General features: G+C 42.4%; 1 protein-coding gene and 2 pseudogenes across 1 annotated transcript; all 3 read right to left on the minus strand.

The window, feature by feature from the left end:
• Nucleotides 1-108: 108 nt before the first annotated feature.
• Nucleotides 109-2,662, minus strand: LOC115752336 (annotated as a pseudogene).
• A 1,947-nt stretch (nt 2,663-4,609) lies between these two features.
• Nucleotides 4,610-12,983, minus strand: LOC115752313 (G-type lectin S-receptor-like serine/threonine-protein kinase At2g19130). Its single transcript, XM_030690452.2, has 2 exons — nt 12,965-12,983; nt 4,610-7,467 (listed from the first exon to the last, which is right to left on the minus strand). The coding sequence occupies exon 2, from the start codon at nt 7,363-7,365 to the stop codon at nt 4,873-4,875; it is 2,493 nt and encodes an 830-aa protein (XP_030546312.1). The 5' UTR covers nt 7,366-7,467; nt 12,965-12,983; the 3' UTR covers nt 4,610-4,872.
• LOC115752314 lies at nt 10,037-12,940 on the minus strand (annotated as a pseudogene).
• Nucleotides 12,984-20,622: the final 7,639 nt, after the last annotated feature.

Raw genomic sequence — 20,622 nt, forward strand, 5'->3', positions numbered from 1 at the left:
CATCATAAGCAGACACGTCATTGAGAAAGTGGATACAAGCGATAATTTTTAAAAATTATATTTTCATAAGTATTTGTTTTTCGCAAAATAAATAAAATTTAAATTAAATTAAAAGCGAATAAAAGGTAATTCTGCTGCATCCACGTTGAGAAAGCCCCTTTTTGTTGAAGATGAGCTATTTTGTTTCTGCACGAAAGCAGGTGATATGTTAACGTTGTTCTGGGAACTCTGGTTCAGCCATGCCGACTCGGTGAAGAAAACTACGTGCTCCTGATTGTCAACAAACAGTTGAAGGGCTCTCGGTATCTAGGGCAGGTTCACATCCGACAACCCCTCGAGAATTCGAACAACCTGCCCCATCGATGGCCTGCGAGCTTCCTCATCTTGGACGCACTCGCAAGCAACTCTGCAAATCCTAGTTAGCTCTACGGTATCAGCACTTGTCTCCAAGTTTGGGTCCAAAAGACCAGGCAGGTCACATCCTTCAGCTATCTTACTAGCAGCCCATGTTGGGAAGAACGTGATGGCCCCATTTCCGGATAGCTCCGAGTTCCTCCTTCCCCGATACGATTTCAAAGAGCATCTTTCCTTAGCTATAAACATCAGCTTTTGCTGTTATGGCCACTCCATAGATCCACTCCGGCGCAAGATACCCTCTCGTGCCTCTCATGGTCGTCCACACCCTGCTGAAATCTCAGCCAACAAGCTTTGCCAGGCCAAAATCTGCCACTTTTGGAAAGTATTCATCATCTAGAAGGATGTTCTCTGGCTTGACGTGACAATGTATGATGCAGTCTCTACACTTCTCATCGAGATAAGCCAGACCTCGAGCCGTTCCCAAAGCAACTTGGTACCTCATTTTCCAATCCAAGGTTTTCGAGTTCTTCCTAGAAAAGAGACGAAAGTCTAAGGAACCATTTGGCATGAACTCATAGACCAACAGATTTTTGACACCTTCAGAGCAGAACCCACGAAGCCTTACAAGATTCACATGCTGGATGGTCCCGATCGTGCTTACTTCTGTTCGGAATTGCTTCTCTCCTTGGCTTATGCTTTCAAGCTTCTTGACCGCTACGTGACTTGAATCAGGTAACGTTCCTTTGAAAACTGAACCGAATCCGCCCCTGCGCCACTTCTCCGAGAAATTCTTTGTTGCTACTTGCAAGTCCCTGTATGCAGAGGCTCTTAGGGAACAATCCTCCACTGTCTTTGTCGTTGCAGTTGCCCTTCTCCTCCGTCTCCAAACGCCAAACAAGGCAATGGCTAATATTGCTACGGCAGTGCTAACAGATCCTGCAACTATCGCAGTTTCATTGCTCTTATTGATGGGATCCTCAACGTCAGAGGCGGCAAGACGGAGATAGAAACTACTTCCAGTGGTATTGCCTTGTGCAAGCTGTTGCGCATTGAAGAGATCCCCGTTCCAGATTGAGCAGGCATTATCCTCAAAAGCATAAGCAGTGCAAGAGCAGCTGTTCAAACAAGAGAGGCGACATTCCTCTGCATTTCTTACAGTTAAAGATTGGGAATCTGCGGGCAATTTCATGTTAAAGCTAAGCAAGTATGGGTCTTTCTCACCATCTGAAGTGCTCAAAGCACAACTCAAGTTGGAATTCCTCTTACAACCACTAGACATATGTCAGATTCCAATCTCTTAGCGAGTTTATATTAAACCCAGGCAAGCAGCTGCAAACGTTGTCCGTTCTCTCGCTGCAAACACCGAAAGCCCCGCAAAAATTGCGGACCTGACATGTCTCGAGGGCTGCGACCAGAAAAAGTTCCAGTGCTGGGAGGGCAACCGAGAAAGCGGCTGGATCTGCCCAGAAAGACCCATTACCAATCTTGTTGGTGTATTGCTAGGGTCTTACCTTAAATAAGTGAAGTAGCTCTCATTTTCATTGTCCACACAGATGAAATTGAAAATAGTGTTCTCCCTCAACTCCGGCACGTTGTCAAACACACTATTCTTGCTATCCCACTGCCCGCCGGTCCAATAATGAAACGACCTATTCCACCATATGAAGTACTCTCTGGATGGCTGCAGCTGGAGAGAGAACAAACCTGTCGATGGATCCTCGGCGTTCTTCCATGATGTCAAGAGCTGACTCGTGTTTTTGCGCTTGTCGATCCTTAATTTCGCGCCTGGCAGCCACGTGTGCGTCGGGTGATCGAAACTCTGCCATAGGGTGACGGAAGAACTCGGCGCGTCTTTGAGAGCAAAGTTGCCGTCGTCCCCGAGAACCGCCACCATGGAGCTCGACCCAGATGAAGAAGTACTCAGATTGGTCGACCAAACGGGGACCCGGGGGCCGTTGACAATCAAAAGATCGCCAACCGAGATCTTCAGTTCAGTGGAGTACCTGTCCGTGACAGGGTTCTCTCTGTTGTCGACCCAGACAACGGACGGCTTGCTGACTTTGTTGTACCAGATGCCTATGTAGGAGTAAGACGACTTGCCTGGCGTGAAGAAGCCAAGCGCAAAGTTACCGCCCAAGGAGTTTAAGGTTTGATTACCAGATAGAGACTGATTTGCGTCGAGCTTGTCTGTGCCCAGACACAGGTGGGTGCAGAGAGATAAGCAAAGCAAGAAACTGGGTAGTGTGAACGACCATGGACTATTGTTTTGGCAGTCCATGGCTGGACGATGCAAGGATTGAGCGGACAGGTTAGAAGCAAGCGGAACCGGATGGCAATGTTAGGGGTGACATCATCGATCCGGGCCGTCCAAATAAAAAATGAACGGCCCAGATTGATTCACATCACTTTTTTTAAAATTTTGAAATTTTTTGCCAAAAAATTTCTCCTCCTTTTAAAAGGTGGTGTGGATGAATTCGGGCTGTTCATTATGAGGAATCTTCAACTGAGACCAATTCATTTTCACCGAGAACGTAGAAAGAAGCTTGAATTGCCGAAGCCAATGGACAAGGACGGGCATATATTCAAGAGTGAAGAAGACGCTACCTGGTCCAACTTGGAGAGGTGCCCGTCAACCATTGTAATAACATGCAATGAATCTGAGCCCCTCAAACTCAACATTGTGCATTTGAGTGATCAAGCAAGGCGTAAAAAATGGGCAGACCGGACAGTTTTACCAGTTCTAGAAAACACAAGCGTTGAAGACATTCATATGTTGGAAAGCAGGACCAACAAGATTTGATTTTTTATGATGCATGTCGGTCCAATTCACATAGGGTCCCTACTTTTGTCTTAAGCTAGTCTTGAGGCCGGTATCTTCAACAAAACGCCCTCGTTGCACGGATGCTGAACCGACCGGTTCGTCAAGGGACTAAGCTCTTGTTTTGGTTTATTCCCCTACTTCATATGTATGTAACATCATCGGAAAAACCTTGTAGAGTGTGTCCTGGCCACGGATGATGGCGTAAAGAGACCTCTGCTTGGATGGCGTGGAAAGACTTCTGCCTGGACTTATGAGCAACTGGTACTTGGCATTGCGTCCATTATAACTTCTTATTGTCTTATGAATTCCAGGACGTGTAACTTTCGTTTCAGGACTAGAGAGATCGTAAGGTTATTAAATCCGTAGTTTACACCAGAGTGATGGAAAAGCTTGATACAAGCACATTAAACCTTTTTTTATTATTATTATTGGAGAAGCCGATTAGACTTTTTGAATTGCTGAAGCAAAGTAAGACTTTTATAATAGCACCTCTCGCACCTGAGAAGGATCAACGATTAGATGATACTGAGAAAATAACTGTAGTAAGAATGTAAAAACCATACATCAGATCAAAAGCATTTAACAAACCGTAATACACGAAAAGGAAAAGAAAAAGTGGTAATGGGAAAGAAAAAAAGGGGAAGAGACTCATAGAATGGCAGAGTTAAATAGAGCTTTTGCGCATTTTCGTTAATCCATGATTAGCCGATGCTTGTTCCCCCGATACCCTCGTTGCTCGGAAAAATTAAGGGGATTATGGTACTGCAAAGGCCCAATTGGATTGAGCCTTGATATGAAATAGATTACAAACTATAAACCAAAGCTAGGCCATCATTGGAGTGGACTTGGACTTGTGTTTAGTCCACTCTGCAATGGCAAATACTGTTTGGATCAACCTGGTTGAAGTGACAACTCAACCGAATTTCCCACCAGAACAAACAGCGGAGACATTCAACGAGTAACGTTGAGAATCTGAGATACTGAATTTGGTTTGCAAAACTTGTAAGCAATGTCACAAGTATCAGTGGGTGGCTAATAGACAACTTTAACGCAAGCACCCAACACAAGTCTCATCCATCACGTGCTAAAAGGTTTCGAGTAATCTCTAGCATTCCTCATACTCGAAACATCAGAGCGATGAGGTGATCCACTGAAATTCGACTCTAGAAAGAGATATATAATTGCCCGGTGAAAAATGGGGCGGGTATTAACATCCCTACAGCTCCAACAAAAGGATCCGCTAGTAATACACACATTGGCTGGGAATTATCATGACATACAATCCCGGTCCCAGCAAGTCATAGTTTTAAGGGCGGTTTTCGTACCATGCATGATTCGTTATATGAACAAAGCAAGTAGCAAGAGGAGTTGATACTGAGAAATGCCAAGCCTTACAGCCTGCTTTGCATGCAATGAGGGCAGATTTGATGCTAATTACCAATATCACCTTGGATCTCACAAAGCAGAGAGCTAGATCATTCTACAGAATGAAAGTTCTTTCCAACTGGTCTGGCCAGGCTCTTAATCCAAGCTTTTGCTTGTATGTATATGTAACAAAAATAGATAGGGGCAAAAGCACAAAGAAAGCCAATCCCCAAATGCTGAGATCCTTTATTGACTGACAGGAAAAGCAGAAGAGAATATGCACTATCTAACTGAAGCACTATTTGTACTAAGCATTTAACTTATCATCCTCAAGACCTGGACTTTGTCGAAGATGAACTATTTTGGTTCTGCGAGGAAGCAGTCGAGGCATTACTCTTTGTCTGGGAACTCTGGTTAGACGATGACGACTCTGTGAAGAAGACCACATGCTCCGTGTTATCAACAAATAGTTGAAGGGCTCTCGGTATCGGGGGCAGGTTCACATCCAACACCCCCTCGAGTATTTGAACAACCTGCCCCATCGATGGCCTGCGAGTTTCGTCATCTTGGACACACCAACAAGCAACCCTGCAAATCTTAGTTAGCTCGTCAGCATCAGCGTTTGTCTCCAAGTTTGGGTCCAAAAGATCAAGCAGGTCACCTCCTTCAGCTATCTTACTGGCAGCCCATGTTGGGAAGAACCTGATGGCCCCATTATCCGATGGCTCTGAGTTCCTCCTTCCCGACACAAATTCAAAGAGCATCATTCCATAGCTGTAAACATCAGCTTTTGCTGTTATGGCCACCCCGGAGATCCACTCCGGCGCAAGATACCCTCTTGTGCCTCTCATGGTCGTCAACACCCTGCTGAAATCTCGGCCAACAAGCTTTGCAAGGCCAAAATCTGCCACTTTTGGACAGAATTCAGCATCTAGAAGGATGTTCTCTGGCTTGATGTCGCAATGTATGATGCAGTCTCTACACTTCTCGTGGAGATAAGCCAGACCTCGAGCCGTTCCCAAAGCAATTTGGTACCTTGTTTTCCAATCCAAGGTCTTCGAGTCCTTTCTATACAAGAGATGGTAGTCTAAGGAACCATTTGGCATGAAATCATAGACCAACAGCCTGTTGTCCCCTTCAGAGCAGAACCCACGAAGCCTGACAAGATTCACATGCTGGATGGTCCCGATCGTGCTTACTTCTGTTCGGAATTGCTTCTCGCCTTGGCTTATGCTTTCAAGCTTCTTGACCGCTATGTGACTTGAATCAGGTAATGTTCCTTTGAAAACTGAACCGAACCCGCCCCCACCCAACTTCTCCGAGAAATTCTTTGTTGCTACTTGCAAGTCCCGGTATGCAAAGGCTATCAGCGAACCTTCCACTGTCTTTGTTGTTACAGTTGCCCTTCTCCTCCATCTCCAAATGCCAAACAAGACAACGGCTAACATCGCTACCACAGCGCTAACAGACCCTGCAACTATCGCAGTTACGTTGCTTTTCTTGCTTGGATCCTCAACGTCGGAGGCGGCAAGCCGGAGATAGAAGCTACTTCCACTGGTATCCCCTTGTGTGAGCTGTTGCGCATTGAAGAGATCCCCAAACCAAATTGAGCAGTTATTATCCTTGAAAGCATAAGCCGTGCAAGAGCAATTGTTCAAACAAGCAGCTTGGCATTCGTTATCGCTCCCAGCAACTACAGATTGGGGATCTTCGGGCAATTTCACGTTAGACCTCAGCGAGAAACGGTCTATCTGCTCATTCGAAGCATTTGCCGGGCAATTCAAGTCTGAATTCCTCTTGCAACCGCCAGACCAATCGCTCAGATTCCAATCCCTAGGAGAGCTGGTGCTAAACCCCGGCAGGCAGCTGCAGAAATTGTCGGTACTCTCGCTGCAAACACCGAAAGGGCCGCAGAGTCTATACACCTCGCACTGTTGCCGGGGCTGAGACCAGAACAAGTTCCACGCCCCGGAAGAAACCAACCAGGACTCCTGCTTGATCTGCCCAGAAAGATCCATCACAAACATTGATATGGTGTTGGCGTCGCGCACCGAATAGGTGAAATAGCTCTCATTCTCATTGTCCACATATTTAAAATCGTAAATATAGTTCAATCTCATTTCAGGGACCAAAGAGAAAATTTTCGTCTGATTGTCCCACACCCCACTGGTCCAGTAATGCTCAGACCTATTCCACCATATGAAGTACTCACTGGATGGCTCGAGCTGGAGAGAGAACAAACCTATCGAAGGATCCTCGGCGTTCTTCCACGATGTCAAGAGCTGACTCGTGTTCCTGCGCTTGTCGATCCCGATTTTCGCGCCCGGAAGCCACGTGTTCGTCGGGTGATCGAAGCTCTGCCACAGAGTCACGGAAGAGTTCGGCCCCTCCTTGAGAACGAAGTTGCCGTCGTCCCCAAGAACAGCCACCGCCGAGCTCGACCCAGATGAAGAAGTTGTCAGATTCGTGTACCAGACGGGGACTCGGGATTCGTTGACCATGACAAGATTGCCACCCGAGATCTTCAGTTCCGCGGAGGACCTGTCGGTGACGGGGTTGCCTCTGTTGGCGACCCAGACGAATGTCGGCACGCTGACTTTTTTGTACCAGATGCCTATGTAGGAGTAAGAGGAGTTACCCGGCGAGAAGAAGCCGAGCTCGAAGTTGCCGCCGGAGGAGACTAAGGTTTGGTTGCCGAAGAGGGACTGGTTGGCGGAGATGGTGTCGGAGCCAAGACAGAGGCGGGTGGTGGTGCAGAGAGATAAGCAGAGCAAGAAGCTTGGGAGCGTAAACAGCCACGGACTGCTGCTCTTCCCATCCATGGCTGCGCGAGTTCCTCTGGGACAGGGCTTTCACATATTTGTATTCAGAATCAACAGACGTATCCCATGATTGAATGGGTCCCGCTTGAGTTGTGTCCCACAGAGAGAGAAAGAGAGAGATGAAGAACGGGTCAAAGATCAAGAAACGCGCTGAGAGGACCGCTGGCAAAGCCCAGACAAAGAAGAAAGCGGGGAAGCTGATCGCTACAAGTCAAGAAAATGGCGGAGCCTGATGGGTTCTCACCTCTCCTTCCCCACAAGAAAAGTCAAGAAAGGCACTCCGAATGCTAAAGCAGAGGATTTCGTGCGATTCGGGGGTTAATCTTCCGATGACGGCGGCCACTTTTGGCCGTGTCAAACCCATCAAACCTCGTTGCCCCCAACCCACATTGATAGCTTAGCTAGACATCATGTGAAAACAACAACAAAAGAAATCATTCTTTACGCCCGCCCCCTCTTTCGGGTCGTCGACGGTTGATCTAGCCACACGAACCACCTCCACATTTTTTTAAGTTTTTTAAGTTCGGTTGGAAAACCACCTCCCATTCAATCCATATGCACCTATTCACAATTAAGTATCGTGCGGCGCCTTTCTTTTTCCTTTGCATCCCTAGAACAAAGATGCGAATGAAATCGGACCCGTGATCATGCCGACTTCTTGCGCGCTCTATACCGAATTTCATAGTTATCGAGTCGTGGAACTCGGTGAGCCCAGACCCGTGTTCGAGCCGTTCAAGCTTTTCGCCGTAATCAGAAGGGAACCATAGAACGAACGGTCTTGTGGCAGATCAGTGCCCGACTTTGAACGCTCTGCTTCCGTGGAGGCCACGATCAAATCGAAACACGTATGGAATCCTATTTTTCTTGCTGTTGAAAGGTCAGCTCGCGTGGGTCTCCCTCTGTTCCATTTTCTTTAATTTTTCTCTCCCGAGAGGTACTCGTACACCCGTCGTTTTCGGTCCACGCAAAGACGTAGATGCTTTTGGCTGGTGGCGAAGCAGGTGGGGTTCACTCGGTGACAGATAGAAGCCATTAATGCCGCTAATCATGTAATTGCGACGCCTCCCACCCATGTTCTGTTTTTGAAAATGAAAACTCCTATCTTTTGTCTCCATGCTTTCAAGTCTTTGCTAATCGAATTTATACAATTTTCGTTTAAGTGATCGAGTTCTTCTATGTTTGCAAGAATTTTAGCCTAGTCCGTCTGACACCTGATCCCTGACATGGCATCCTACACCACCATTGGATAAAATTTAGCTTACATGCACGCCGATATGGACACCACTACGGAAAAATTTAGCCAATATGGACCTATATATCGGCAAAATGTTATGCGTGTCACACCTCTGGAGACTTCTTCAAGAGAATTACTGTCACGAGAATTGGGATTTGAGAAATTGCAAAATAAATAGATTAGACTAGACAAATTAAAAGTATAAGAACTTGATTTGAAAAGACATGAAACTACGTGGACGAACAGCTAGAATTTGTCCTTTCAAAACTAAAGAGGAATACACGTCCATAAAGGATCACGTGCAGGTGTGTTTATAGCCAATATATGTGGATGAGCATGCATTAGTAGCGCTCATAGAGCAGAGACATTATTGGGGTGGCGCGACACGAAGAAAACAGGGGGAAAGAATCATTCAAATTTATCAGGAACCCGTCTGTTGAAACAACGATTCAAGACATGATTAAGCAAAATTTCGATAGTTTAGTCATAATTACTCCCGACATCAGAACTTTCTTATAGCAAAGATTGACACGGCTGGTTCGATTTGCTAAAATTAGGGAAGGAGAGACGCAAATCCATGATTGCACAATTCATAAACTCCATGACCACATGAGAAGAATATACGCTGAACTTGCACATAGTAAAATCTGCACCGTCACAAGAGACATTAAAAGAATCGGTTGGGTTGGTGCAAAGTACAAATTTTTGGTCCCAAAATAGGCAGGCTTATTCAAGGCGTCAGCTTAGCTACCTCCGTGACTTAAAAACGTCAAAGGCGTCACGACACGGTATCATGATCATGTGCGCTTCCTCTGCTCAGTCACAACAATGAAAATTTTTCCTCAGGTCAACCAAGACTCGAGATCAAGCCCACTAGAAACATAGGCAGACTGGCCATTGGTAAAACGAAGAAGATACTTTTGACCAGTTCTAGTCAAACAGTGAAGGAAGACTGCCGAGTGTCTGGGCATTCGCATGCCGGAAAGCCGGACCAACAACATTGACTACAGTGCTACTTTGCCTCAACACGACCATTTCCTTCTATTACCTTCAACTCCCCTAGGTAAACCCAACAGAAACTGCTTTCGCGCGATAACTCAAAGGCTTCAAACCCACCTTACAAAATCGCTCATGACGACCCTGTTCTCACTGGCTAATTGCAGCTCATAAACAATTGATAGAGAACAAACTGTTGTAGTGATTTTAAAGTGCACTTTTCTTTTTCTATATCTCTGGCTTCTGTACTTTGAATGAGCCTTCAAAATCTAGAAGCTTTTAATGGACCACATAAAGACGAACATCTGGAAGCTTTTGGGAGCATAATGTATTCCTAGCCACATTTTCATCTCTTAAAGCGTTACTAGAGTTAAAAAGAGTCGAAAAAATTCTCAAGAACTAAGGAGAAGGTACCTCTTCTTATCATGTGAGAGATGAAAGAAGCGGAGAACTGCATAGCAACCCAAGTGGCAGTCAGTTGAGACTGGGATGCGGCTTCCAAATGATGGTTTCGGACAAGGTGAATGATCTCTTCCATGAATGTGAATGAACATTTAAGAGTGGCAATATTTACACAAATTGATCAGCAATGCTGAGCCATTTAGATCTTAATGGCACTGATAATGATCCAGCTGGAAAGATCACTTTTGACTACAATTTAGATATGGATATATAAATTCACAATATATTTTCAAGTCCAACTTGCAGAAGCATCAAACACTGAATTGCATGCTCACAGAAAGTGCCGCAAAATTAATCAGCATAGATATCCTCCATAATTTTTGCACCACGCCATCTTCGTCTCAACGCACTCATTCTACTCATATAAACACCAGAAACTCCAACAGTACCACATTTTCGTCCTTTTCTCATAGAATCAGTCAAATCATTGACTTTGACTGAGGATTCTGCCCGAAGAACCCTTACACGTTCCTTCCCCCTTTCTTTGTGTTTATGCTGTACTCTCTGGAATGTTTGGTATACTCCATCACAGTGGCCAAAGTAGTAAGAGGGATCAATGTAGCAGGATGATGATGAAACAATGCCCCTCATGTTAATAGGTTGGACAAGTTGTACAAATTCATGAAGCTCCATATAACAAGAGTGATCGGAATATGGAACAGTAAAAATTTCTGGATGCAACCTTTCTTCCATGGAAGCAACCTCATGTGCTTTCTTATTGTAGTATGACCTTGCTAAGGAATCAAAGAAATTCTCGTTTCTATGGAGTGGCTTTGAGGCCCACGGAAGACCAGAAGGCATGATTCCTATGGTTGGTCGGATGGATCTTATTTAATCCCTCCAAAGTATCCAAAGTAAAGCTATAGCGAGGAACAGCTCGGACTCTGGTGAGAGAAGTTTTAGTTGTGAATATTTCATCAAAACCAAGAATATGCATCGTTTGCAACCGTTCTGGCCACACCCAAATCTTTAAGGAGAAAAGTCAAAAGACCAGAGTAAGCAAAGCATGTCAAACAATGATCCAGCAACTTTCTTCCTTTTATCACAATAACATAACTTAATATGCCTGATATTTGTTATAACTATTGTTATTTATTCGATTGAATATAAGTTATATGTGTTTTCTCTTTTATGACAATTAAGTACTCAACAAAAGAGGAATGAACTGTTCCTAGAATATCAGGCCAGACATATTAAGAAATATGATTTCTGCGTTTCTCTGTACAACATTGTCTCGAGTTTGATTAGCTACTGACACTAAAATTGTACATAGCAGATGAAGTAAGTTAATGCCATATTGTACCCAATAAGGATTCAAAAGGCGTAATGCACTGGTAAATCATCTTTTATGTACTCAATACCCAACCATGTACAGATCATGTGAATCAGTTCACTCAATGCATTTTGAATCAATAAAGTGGAACAAATTTGATAGTCAGTGTTATTTATTTAATCTAATGGGTCTCCAAAGTAAAATCAAGTTATTTTACAATGCTCAAAAGAGAGCATCTTTAACATACCTTTATTTTAAGCACCCGGGCAATGTGAACCAGAAGATCTTCTTTGCCTAATGTGTCTATCCCAATGATGACATGGTGCTTTGGATGAGAAGCAATAATATGAAGAACCTGCAACCAGGTTTTGACAAAGTCAAAGCTATGAGAGAACTATTCTAAAAGTAATAATAAACAATAAGGCAGAACCTTTCCTTACCCAAAAAAAAAACAATAAGGCAGAACCTCTCAATACAGTGAACCTCACACACATGGGGATTGTAGGAAAAATACATCTTCCAGGTGCTAATGGATATGAGCCCTGAGGCGAAATTCCTTGAAACTCGAAATTATTCTGTGGATCGACACAAGCTGTTTAAAAAGCTCACCCACTTCATTGTTTCTCTCCTAAACAAACAATCACTATCCACTAAGAACCCGCAAGGATCATATATCATGTGCAGAAGCTCAACTATAGCCAGTATCTGAATAAAGTGTGACATGCCATAACCGTTCTCTTAATAATCAGTCGATCCCTACCAAGAGATTCCAGAGACTGATACTTTAAAAAGCTTCACAAACTAAGGATCAGGCAGTGATGTAAACCATGTTAACCAAGCAATGACATGTACAGGCTGGAAACAAAGAGGGCAGCTACACTTGCTTATTGCAATTCAATGCAGATAGCATTCCAAGAAACAAGCGAAAGATATGGAAATCTTTAAAAGAACAAGGCCAGAACACCTGTTGAGCAGCATCTCTACGAGAAGGAAAAGAATAGGAAGGATTGCAATAGGTATTATCCAGATACAGAGTGTTCACTCTGTTTCCATTAAGAGCCTTAACGAGCATGTCCCGCGACCTGTTTGCCTTCTCGCTCGTCGTCTCCCAGAGGAAATCTCCGGTATAAAGCAAGCTCCCAAAGTAGCCACTAAACAAGTACATGACCGCACCTACCGAAAATGAACAGATCAACAAAAACTGCCAACCCTCTCGAAAGGGCAATTCAAAAATCAACCGACCAGTCAGTCGATCCTCGACAACCCCATTCAGGAATTAAAGTAAGCAGGTGAGGAGCAATGACTTTCAGTGCGCTACCGGGGCAGTGGTGGGCGTCGACGGGCATGACGCGGACGAGGGTTTCAGAGGCGGAGGAAGGGGAGAGGAGAGAGAGGGAGTGCCAGACGCCGTCGTCGAGGACGCGGAGGAGAGAGAGGTCGAAGCCGGGGAATTTGAAGGGAAGGAGCTTGGCGGAGAGGCGGGAGCAGAAGAGAGGGCCCCTGGACCAGGCGGAGGTCAGGCCCTGCGTGTGGTCGGCGTGCAGGTGGGTCAGGAAGTACGCTTGGCTCCCTTCCGCCCACCGATCCACTGAGATCAGACCTCTCTCCATGGCGTCGACGCACAACCACCGTGCGTGCGCCCAGAGAGAGAGAGAGAGAGAGAGAGAGAGAGTTTACACTTTCGTTTTGGCGGGGAAGTCTAGATTGAAAGAGACTTCGGGGGTGGTGCTTTTGGGCTTCGTGGAATCATCACGGGCTTTTGGGTTAACGATGTGAAGCCCACTTCGGAGTTAGGTTGGGCCTGACTATGCAGTCCTTCCTTTTGTTTGGGACCAAAAAGTTTGACACGTCGTCGGTGACTTGCCAAGCGAGATTAGATTCGGTTAAGCAATCATAGGAGATGCTGTGAGATCACCGCTAACTGTTCTAAAAGTTTAAGTTATTAGATGAAAGCGTGATTTATTATTCAATATTCTAACACTTCCTCCCTCACGTCTATTCTAGTCTTTTTGCCTAATGATTAAGTATGAAAAAAACATATTTAGAGAGAAAAACAGGGGCTGAAAAGTTTTCAACTCGGAACGTCCTTATCTTAACAAGTTGAATCAGTCAGTCAAGCCCAGTCTTGACGTGCTCAATTCCCGGACAGCATGATGAAAGATATGCGATGTTTATCATATAACCACTCTCAAATAAAAAGAAACCTTTCTAATGAGACTTGACTGGATCTATTCATCTAAGCAATTTTTGAGGTCCATGTTATGCTAGGAAGATAGAAGAGAATGATGGAACGGGATCAACATCGGAATAAGGCAAATGACAATCGGCCAAAAATGAAAAATTGACAAGGCCTATGTGAACAAAAGTACAGTCGACATCTTTGTTCCCTCAAAATCTTTGCCCAAAGACTTTCTAAGCAATTTTATACATCGAATGCCCAATTTTGACATGTCGCCCGGAAAATAGCGTTGGTCAGATCCCTTCACGTGAGAAGACTATTGAAAGAGAGCATACGTTCGAATTCGTCAATATATCTAGTTGAATATATACTCATTGAAAAGATTAACGCAGTTAGTTATGAGTCAATTAAGATATATTATTAATACTTCGCATTATACTAATTTTTTAATAAATAATTTTTTTTTAACGTAGTTCACGTGCATTTCAACGGACTCACTTTATGCTTTAAGGAAACTTCACCGACGACGACTGTTGACCCCTAGCACTAGGATGCAATGATTTTTTTTATTTTTTTATTTTTGGTCGAAAGCATGCAATGATTGAACATTTGAACGTCCTAAAATCATTCCCTTTGAATAGTAATGTCATTCCCTGGCTTTTTGTGCTTTGAAAAGTCTAACATGCACAGATTTTGGAAGTGGGGTTCAGAGGCAAATAACCTGGTAAACTGGACAAAAATATTGAAATCAATCCTTTGACTTAACATTAGCGTTACGTTTATTTCATTAAAAGGAATGATAAAATATTTTCTTAAAATGATTATTCATATCATTCGAAACGATTAGTCATTTAAAAAAAATTCCATCATCGATAATAATTTATGTCCAAACTTTTTTTTTTCTGAACGGTGAATTAGAAAAATATTATTCAAATTTTCTGTAAAATAAACGCATCCCATTGAAAATTTTATGATAAAGAAAATATAATCGATAAAAGTCATTTTCAAAAGAATGGTTAGTTTTCGTTTATTTCGTAGTTATAGGAAAAGTGATTTCATTCTAACTGAAAGAGGAAATCGTTTTTCTCTAATTTAAACTTATTATTTTCAGTCTATGTAAAATGTTTTCTATAATCAATTAGTTTTCAGTCGTCTAAACATCGAAAATATTGAAAAATAATTTTTTGAAAACAATTTTCCTTCAAACAAATGGACGCTAAGTTTACTTTTCTTTTCCCATCACATTAATAAACTCATCTCACATGCTTAATTAAACGTATGGTTAAATGTGGATCTGAAATGGATAGACAAAATCATCAAAAAAGTTTTAAACCTATTATAACTATGTCAATTCAATTCTAAACCTTTTATATTTGCGCCATTTTGACCGACCGACGCTGATATAGATGTAGGCGCTGACTTAGACAATTTTTAATAAAATTCAAATTATATTTTTATTCTTTTATTTTTTTTCTATTTTCTTTTCCTTTTCATTTTCCCCCTTAGATTTTAGAGTTCAAGGCTAGCGCCCTCACCCAGCTAGATTTGGCAACGTCGAGGGCCGCGATTCCCTTGCCTAGCCAAATTTGGTGAGGGTATCTCAACCCTCTTACTGGCCCTAAGCCCTAAAGTCTAAGGGGAAAAAAAGTAAAGAAAAAGAAAAATTATAAAAAAAGCATAAAAAATCAAAATTTTATTATAATTGTCACGTCAATGCTAGCCGGCGTCCACATCGGGGTTAGCTAGCTAAAAGTGGCCGAATGAATTGAATTGGCATAAGTGCAAAAAGTTTAGGACTCAATTGGTAAAAAAAAAGGTTTAGGACTAAAATGACATAATCATAATAGGTTTAAGACTTTTTTTATTATTTTACTGAAATTTGATATGTCGAGTGAGCTTTCCTAGTCTCGAAATCAAGAGGATCTAGACTTTAACCTGCTCAACGAACTTAGTTAACTATGGCAATCTAGATAAATAAATCGATTTATGATCTTTTAGTATTCTTTCACCGGCCGTCGGAGGGCTTCACCTTCACCACCATGCCTCCGAATAACCTGTTCCGCCTTCTTAGTTGGGTGAACTCGGAATTAGAAAGCGGGCATCGCAATCGCTAAAGGCGATGTCGGTGACATATGCTATATAGTACGAAACATCTTGACCTTAGATCATGAAGATATTCTTAGGAACCTATTAGGTTAATGGATACTATCTCACGTGTGCACCTCTCGCTCGGCTCGCTCAGTCCCTCTTGCCCGTGTTGCATTCCTCTTGCTTGACGCCTCTCGCTCAAGCTCCCAGCTCGAGTCTAGACTCCTGCCTCCTCTCTCGCTCTATTTACCAATCGTGACTACAATCGCGTCTCGTCAAGGTAAATGCTCAATGCTCTCTTTTCTTTGCCCTTGCTAGTTTTGTATTAACTTACCAATTCCATACTTCGTTGTTTCTGGAATTTAGTGCTCCGGGGCCAAAAAAAGAGTTTTGTATGTCTCGATGGCCTATCTTATTGCATATACAATGTAGTGTTCTTGGCAGTGAGCCCACACTTTTGCTTTTTGAGCTTCCAATGTTACTGTTCAATGCATTGTCCGTAATATGTCCATCCCCATAAGATATCATGAAATGTTATTGAATTGCCGTTGAGATTTTAACGTTACGGGTGCATAATTGTTTCACGAACACAGGTTCCTTGGAACCTCTCGGGAATCGGACTAGACCATCGATTCCAAGGGTGGCTGCTCCGATCCGCGGTTCCGGAAAATGGGAATCGGGACCATCGGTTCGGTTCTTGATTTTTTATGGGAACCGGTCCGGACCAAGAAATGTTCACCTCTAAATGGCCCACTCTACTTTTTTTTTTAGCCCCCACCCCGACTTTTCTTTTCATTCCGGCAAGCGCACTGCAGCTTGCGATGGTCCGACCTCCGATCTCCGGCCGAGTCCCTCTTCAACCTCACCAAGCAGACCGACCCCAACTTCCTCTTCCTCAAGCTCGCCCACCTCCTCCATAATCGCCCCCACGTCGTGCTTCGTGCCATGTCTACCATGCTCCTCCACAAGCTCCTCGGGCAAGGTGAGGCAAAGTGAAATGAGTCCGCGGTGTTGTCGTTGTCCGAACGAACACGCAAGTCTTTTTGCATGCTCTTCGGGTGAGGCAACACACGTGTCCCTCCCATGTCCGTTTGGTTGACCGCTTGTCGAAGCTTAGACACGCATTGATCACGTGTCCAGAAGTGTCGGTGTTCGACACGCAAAAATTTTGCTCGAAGGCGTGTCCGTGCTGCATAGCGTGGCGCAATTGCAATGACGTAGATAATTTTTATTTTTTTTTTTTTTTGTTTCTTTCTATTTCTTTTGTTTCTTTGTTTTTCTTTTACAACTCTAGGTTAACGAGGGCATCGCGGCCCTCACTGCGGTCGGCGAGGGTCCGTAGCCGGTGAGGTTGGAAAAAAAAATGAAACAAAAGAAAAAAGAAAGAAAGAAGAAAAGGAAAAGAAAAACAAAGAAGTAATAAAATTTTCAAAATGTTGAAAAATTATCCACGTCAGCACGAGACATGTCATGTAAGACGGTCGACATTAATTGTCAGTAATTCCCGTTTAAAGTTGATCGAATGGACTATATTGACAAATTGTTAAAATGTTTACAATTCAATAGACATAATTGAAAGATGTAGCACTAAATCAGTACAAATACATCATGTCTAGGATTTTTTTAGTGCTTTTCCTTGATTTTAGGCATGGATGCCAGACCAACGTACACAAACAGGCATATCTTCCAGACCCCCCAAAAAAAAAAAAAAAACAAACAAACAAACATATAGGCATATCTTTACTGGCTCGGAGATGACTTCCGGTCACAATTAAGAAGAGAACATGCAATAATATCAGGTTTTTTTTTCCAATTTAATTTTTTTAAATTAAATATTTACGAAAATATTTTTTAAAAATAAATATTTACCGATTTGGGCCTCACTCGGCAGTGGGCCCAACATGGTTGCTCGGCGGTTGGCTGCCGAGCAAGGTATTTTTTTTTTTAAATTTCATTTTTTAAGTGTTTTAATTATTTATATTTATAATATTTAGTTTATTTTGTATTTTTTTAACATGTTATATTTATTTTGTTCATAAATTTTTTTGCGAAGCTTATCTTTATAACATAATTAGTAATAATTAATAGAAAAAATTATTAAGATCTATAATTCATAAATAATGTTGTAATTATGTAATTAATTGAAAATATTCATAAAAAAATTGGTAAGATATATGTTGGAAAAACAAATGCGAAAACGAACACGGAACACAAGGATTTATATGGTTCGATCAAGGTGATCTACGTCCACGGACGAGGTAAAACGAAATTGCACTATGATCAAGGAGAGTACAGATTACGTAAGTCGATTTTCGATCGAACAAAAGCACACGGCTCACCCGTCTCTCACATAAAGAAAATCTTCAATACCCAACGAAAAGAAACCCTAGCCGCAGTATAAAAAATAGAGCGCAAAAAAAAATTTCTCGGGGGCGTTGCCCCCCAACCCTCACACAAATCTATTCGCACCACAAAGGAGATTTGTTCGCTTGCTCCGAGTTGGGCCTATCGGCCCAACTCTCCGCATCACAAACTAAATCTCAATTTTTCCTCCACTTTTTGGGCCGCACAAAAATATGTCGGGTCGGGTGATAAACCGGACCGGGTACATAAAATTTAAGACATATTTAACAATATATGAAATTAATTGAAAATATTCATAATATAAAATTGGTAAAATATTCATATAAATAATATTGTAATTATGCAATTCAGTCGGCTAAAAAGATTGAAAGAGGAGGAAAGAGGGAAAGGAGGGTTCATTTGATATCAAGAAGTAGCACCGAAGGGAGAAAAATGCAAAATTGACAAGGAAAACGGCCGTTTTCCCACACAAAAAGAAAGGCCCGGCTTTTTCCTCAAAAAACGTCTTTTTCCTTGTAATTATGTAATTAATTTAAAATATTCATAAAATGAAATTGGTAAGATATATGAAAAAAATGAGATTTTCATAATATATTCATCTATTGGACAGACAGAAATCCAACCGGAAGGTGAAATTGTGATGTGTCAAGAACCGGCGGATAGGGTCGACGATATCGGATCGGGCTCAAATTCGGTCGGTTGAAGGGAAACGGCGTCTTAATCAATATACATTGCCGTTGGCAGTGATGAACGATGGATTTTTGCGATTGGGGATCGTCTAGATATGTTTTTTTATTTTTTTAGTATTTTGGGGATTTTTTAATTGTAGCTTTGTAATTTTGGATTTTTAGAAATTATGAAAATCTCAATAAATAATATAAGTATCAATAATTAAAAAAATACGAAATGAAACAAAGTTGGTAAGACATATAAAAAAAATATGTTGTAATTAATGTTAAAATTTATTAAGATCTATAATTAATAAATAATGTTGTAATTATGTAATTAATTGAAAATATTCATAAAATAAAATTGGTAAGATATATGAAAAAAATGAGATTTTCATAATATATAACAATCGTCAACCGTAATTACATATACTAATGATGTTGTCCTCCTCTATGACCTCCTGTTCCGCAAGTAGGTCGTCTCCACTGTTCGGGAAGTCTAGTATTGTACGGACGTCGAGGACGAGAATCCGGATGACTAGGATGTGTGGATAACAAAGGCATATCTTCTGCAAATATGCCCCATCCAGATGGTACATATCATACTGTATGAGGGTATTGAGAAAAAGGAGAGAAATCGGATCCATAAGGCTCGGCGGAAGTAGCTAGAGTCTGCGGCAGTGTATTGTCGGGATATTGAAAATCGGATCCCCCGTGAGATTGGCCTGCAAACCGTGCGAACCCGGGAGTGAAATTTGGTCGGCGAAATCTTGGAGTGAACCCTAGAGTGAAATCTGATCGGCTAAACCCCGGAGTGAACACCGGAGTGAAATCTGTCGTATGATACTCCAAGGGATAGGGGACGACATCACCACTTGGATGATCTCGAGTAGTCCTCCGCATTGGCTGAACAGTCTCGGGAGGGTCATCATCCTGCGGTCCAACGGATCTTGCTGTAGTTCTTGGTTGGGGTGGTGACATCATTGTTAGCTGTCTTTCCTCATTACGAGCGTATAGCATTGCCCTAGCTATATTCCCCATAACTTGCCGGGACCGACGAGATGGGTTGATGTTATGTATGATATGCAAAATTTGTTCAACGCCATCACCCTAGTAATGATATCAAAATTAACAAAATTATGAAATGATAATAGATCACGTTACTAAAAAATAATTAACGAATGAAATTGAAAGTATTTGCACGAACCGTTACACCCATTGCGGCCCCCGGAATAGAAATTCACCTTCGGGTATGTTTACGGTACCACTCCATATATCTTGAATGATAGTGAAGTGCCTCCGTTGCGGGATCACCATTGACAATGTAATCGATACGACGATCCCACATATCAATTCACCGTCTGTGTTTACCTACCCAATCCTTGCCAACCGGCCTTAATTCAATATCATGCAACGCCGTATGATCACGCGGACGAGTAGGTATTGGCTGCTGCATACCGAACCGACGAAGTACTCAATCTGGATAATACCACTCAACTATCCGAGAACGGATGAGTGGGACACGAGCCCTCCAACTATCTTGTCCCCGCCGGCGATAATATGATAGAGCCTCCGGAATGTCATTGGGGTATGGCTCCCAAATAATCTGGTATGGTAATAAAACATATTAAATTAAATCAATAATTAATTTATAAGCTAAAATTATATTAAGCTCGTTGGTTGCTATCATTACTTACGTCTTCTGATCCCATTCTATCAAGTTGATAGCGCAAATGTGGCAACGTATGTGTAGGGACCTCCGTTGTCGGTAGTCCTTGACTCCAACCGCATAAAGAAAAAAAATGAGATTTTCATATATTATACGCACTGGAAAAAATTAATGACTCATGAACTAAAAAAATAATAGATCACTTACCGACTACCGAGAGGTGCATCTTCTAAAGGATCACGATGCGCCGGGGATGGGGCGACACATCCGAAGCGCTCGCATGCCCAAATCTGCAATACATGTAGGACACCTCCAATTTGATGT

This window comes from Rhodamnia argentea, chromosome 10 (genome assembly GCF_020921035.1).
Source record: "Rhodamnia argentea isolate NSW1041297 chromosome 10, ASM2092103v1, whole genome shotgun sequence".
Classification (NCBI taxonomy): Eukaryota; Viridiplantae; Streptophyta; class Magnoliopsida; order Myrtales; family Myrtaceae; genus Rhodamnia; species Rhodamnia argentea.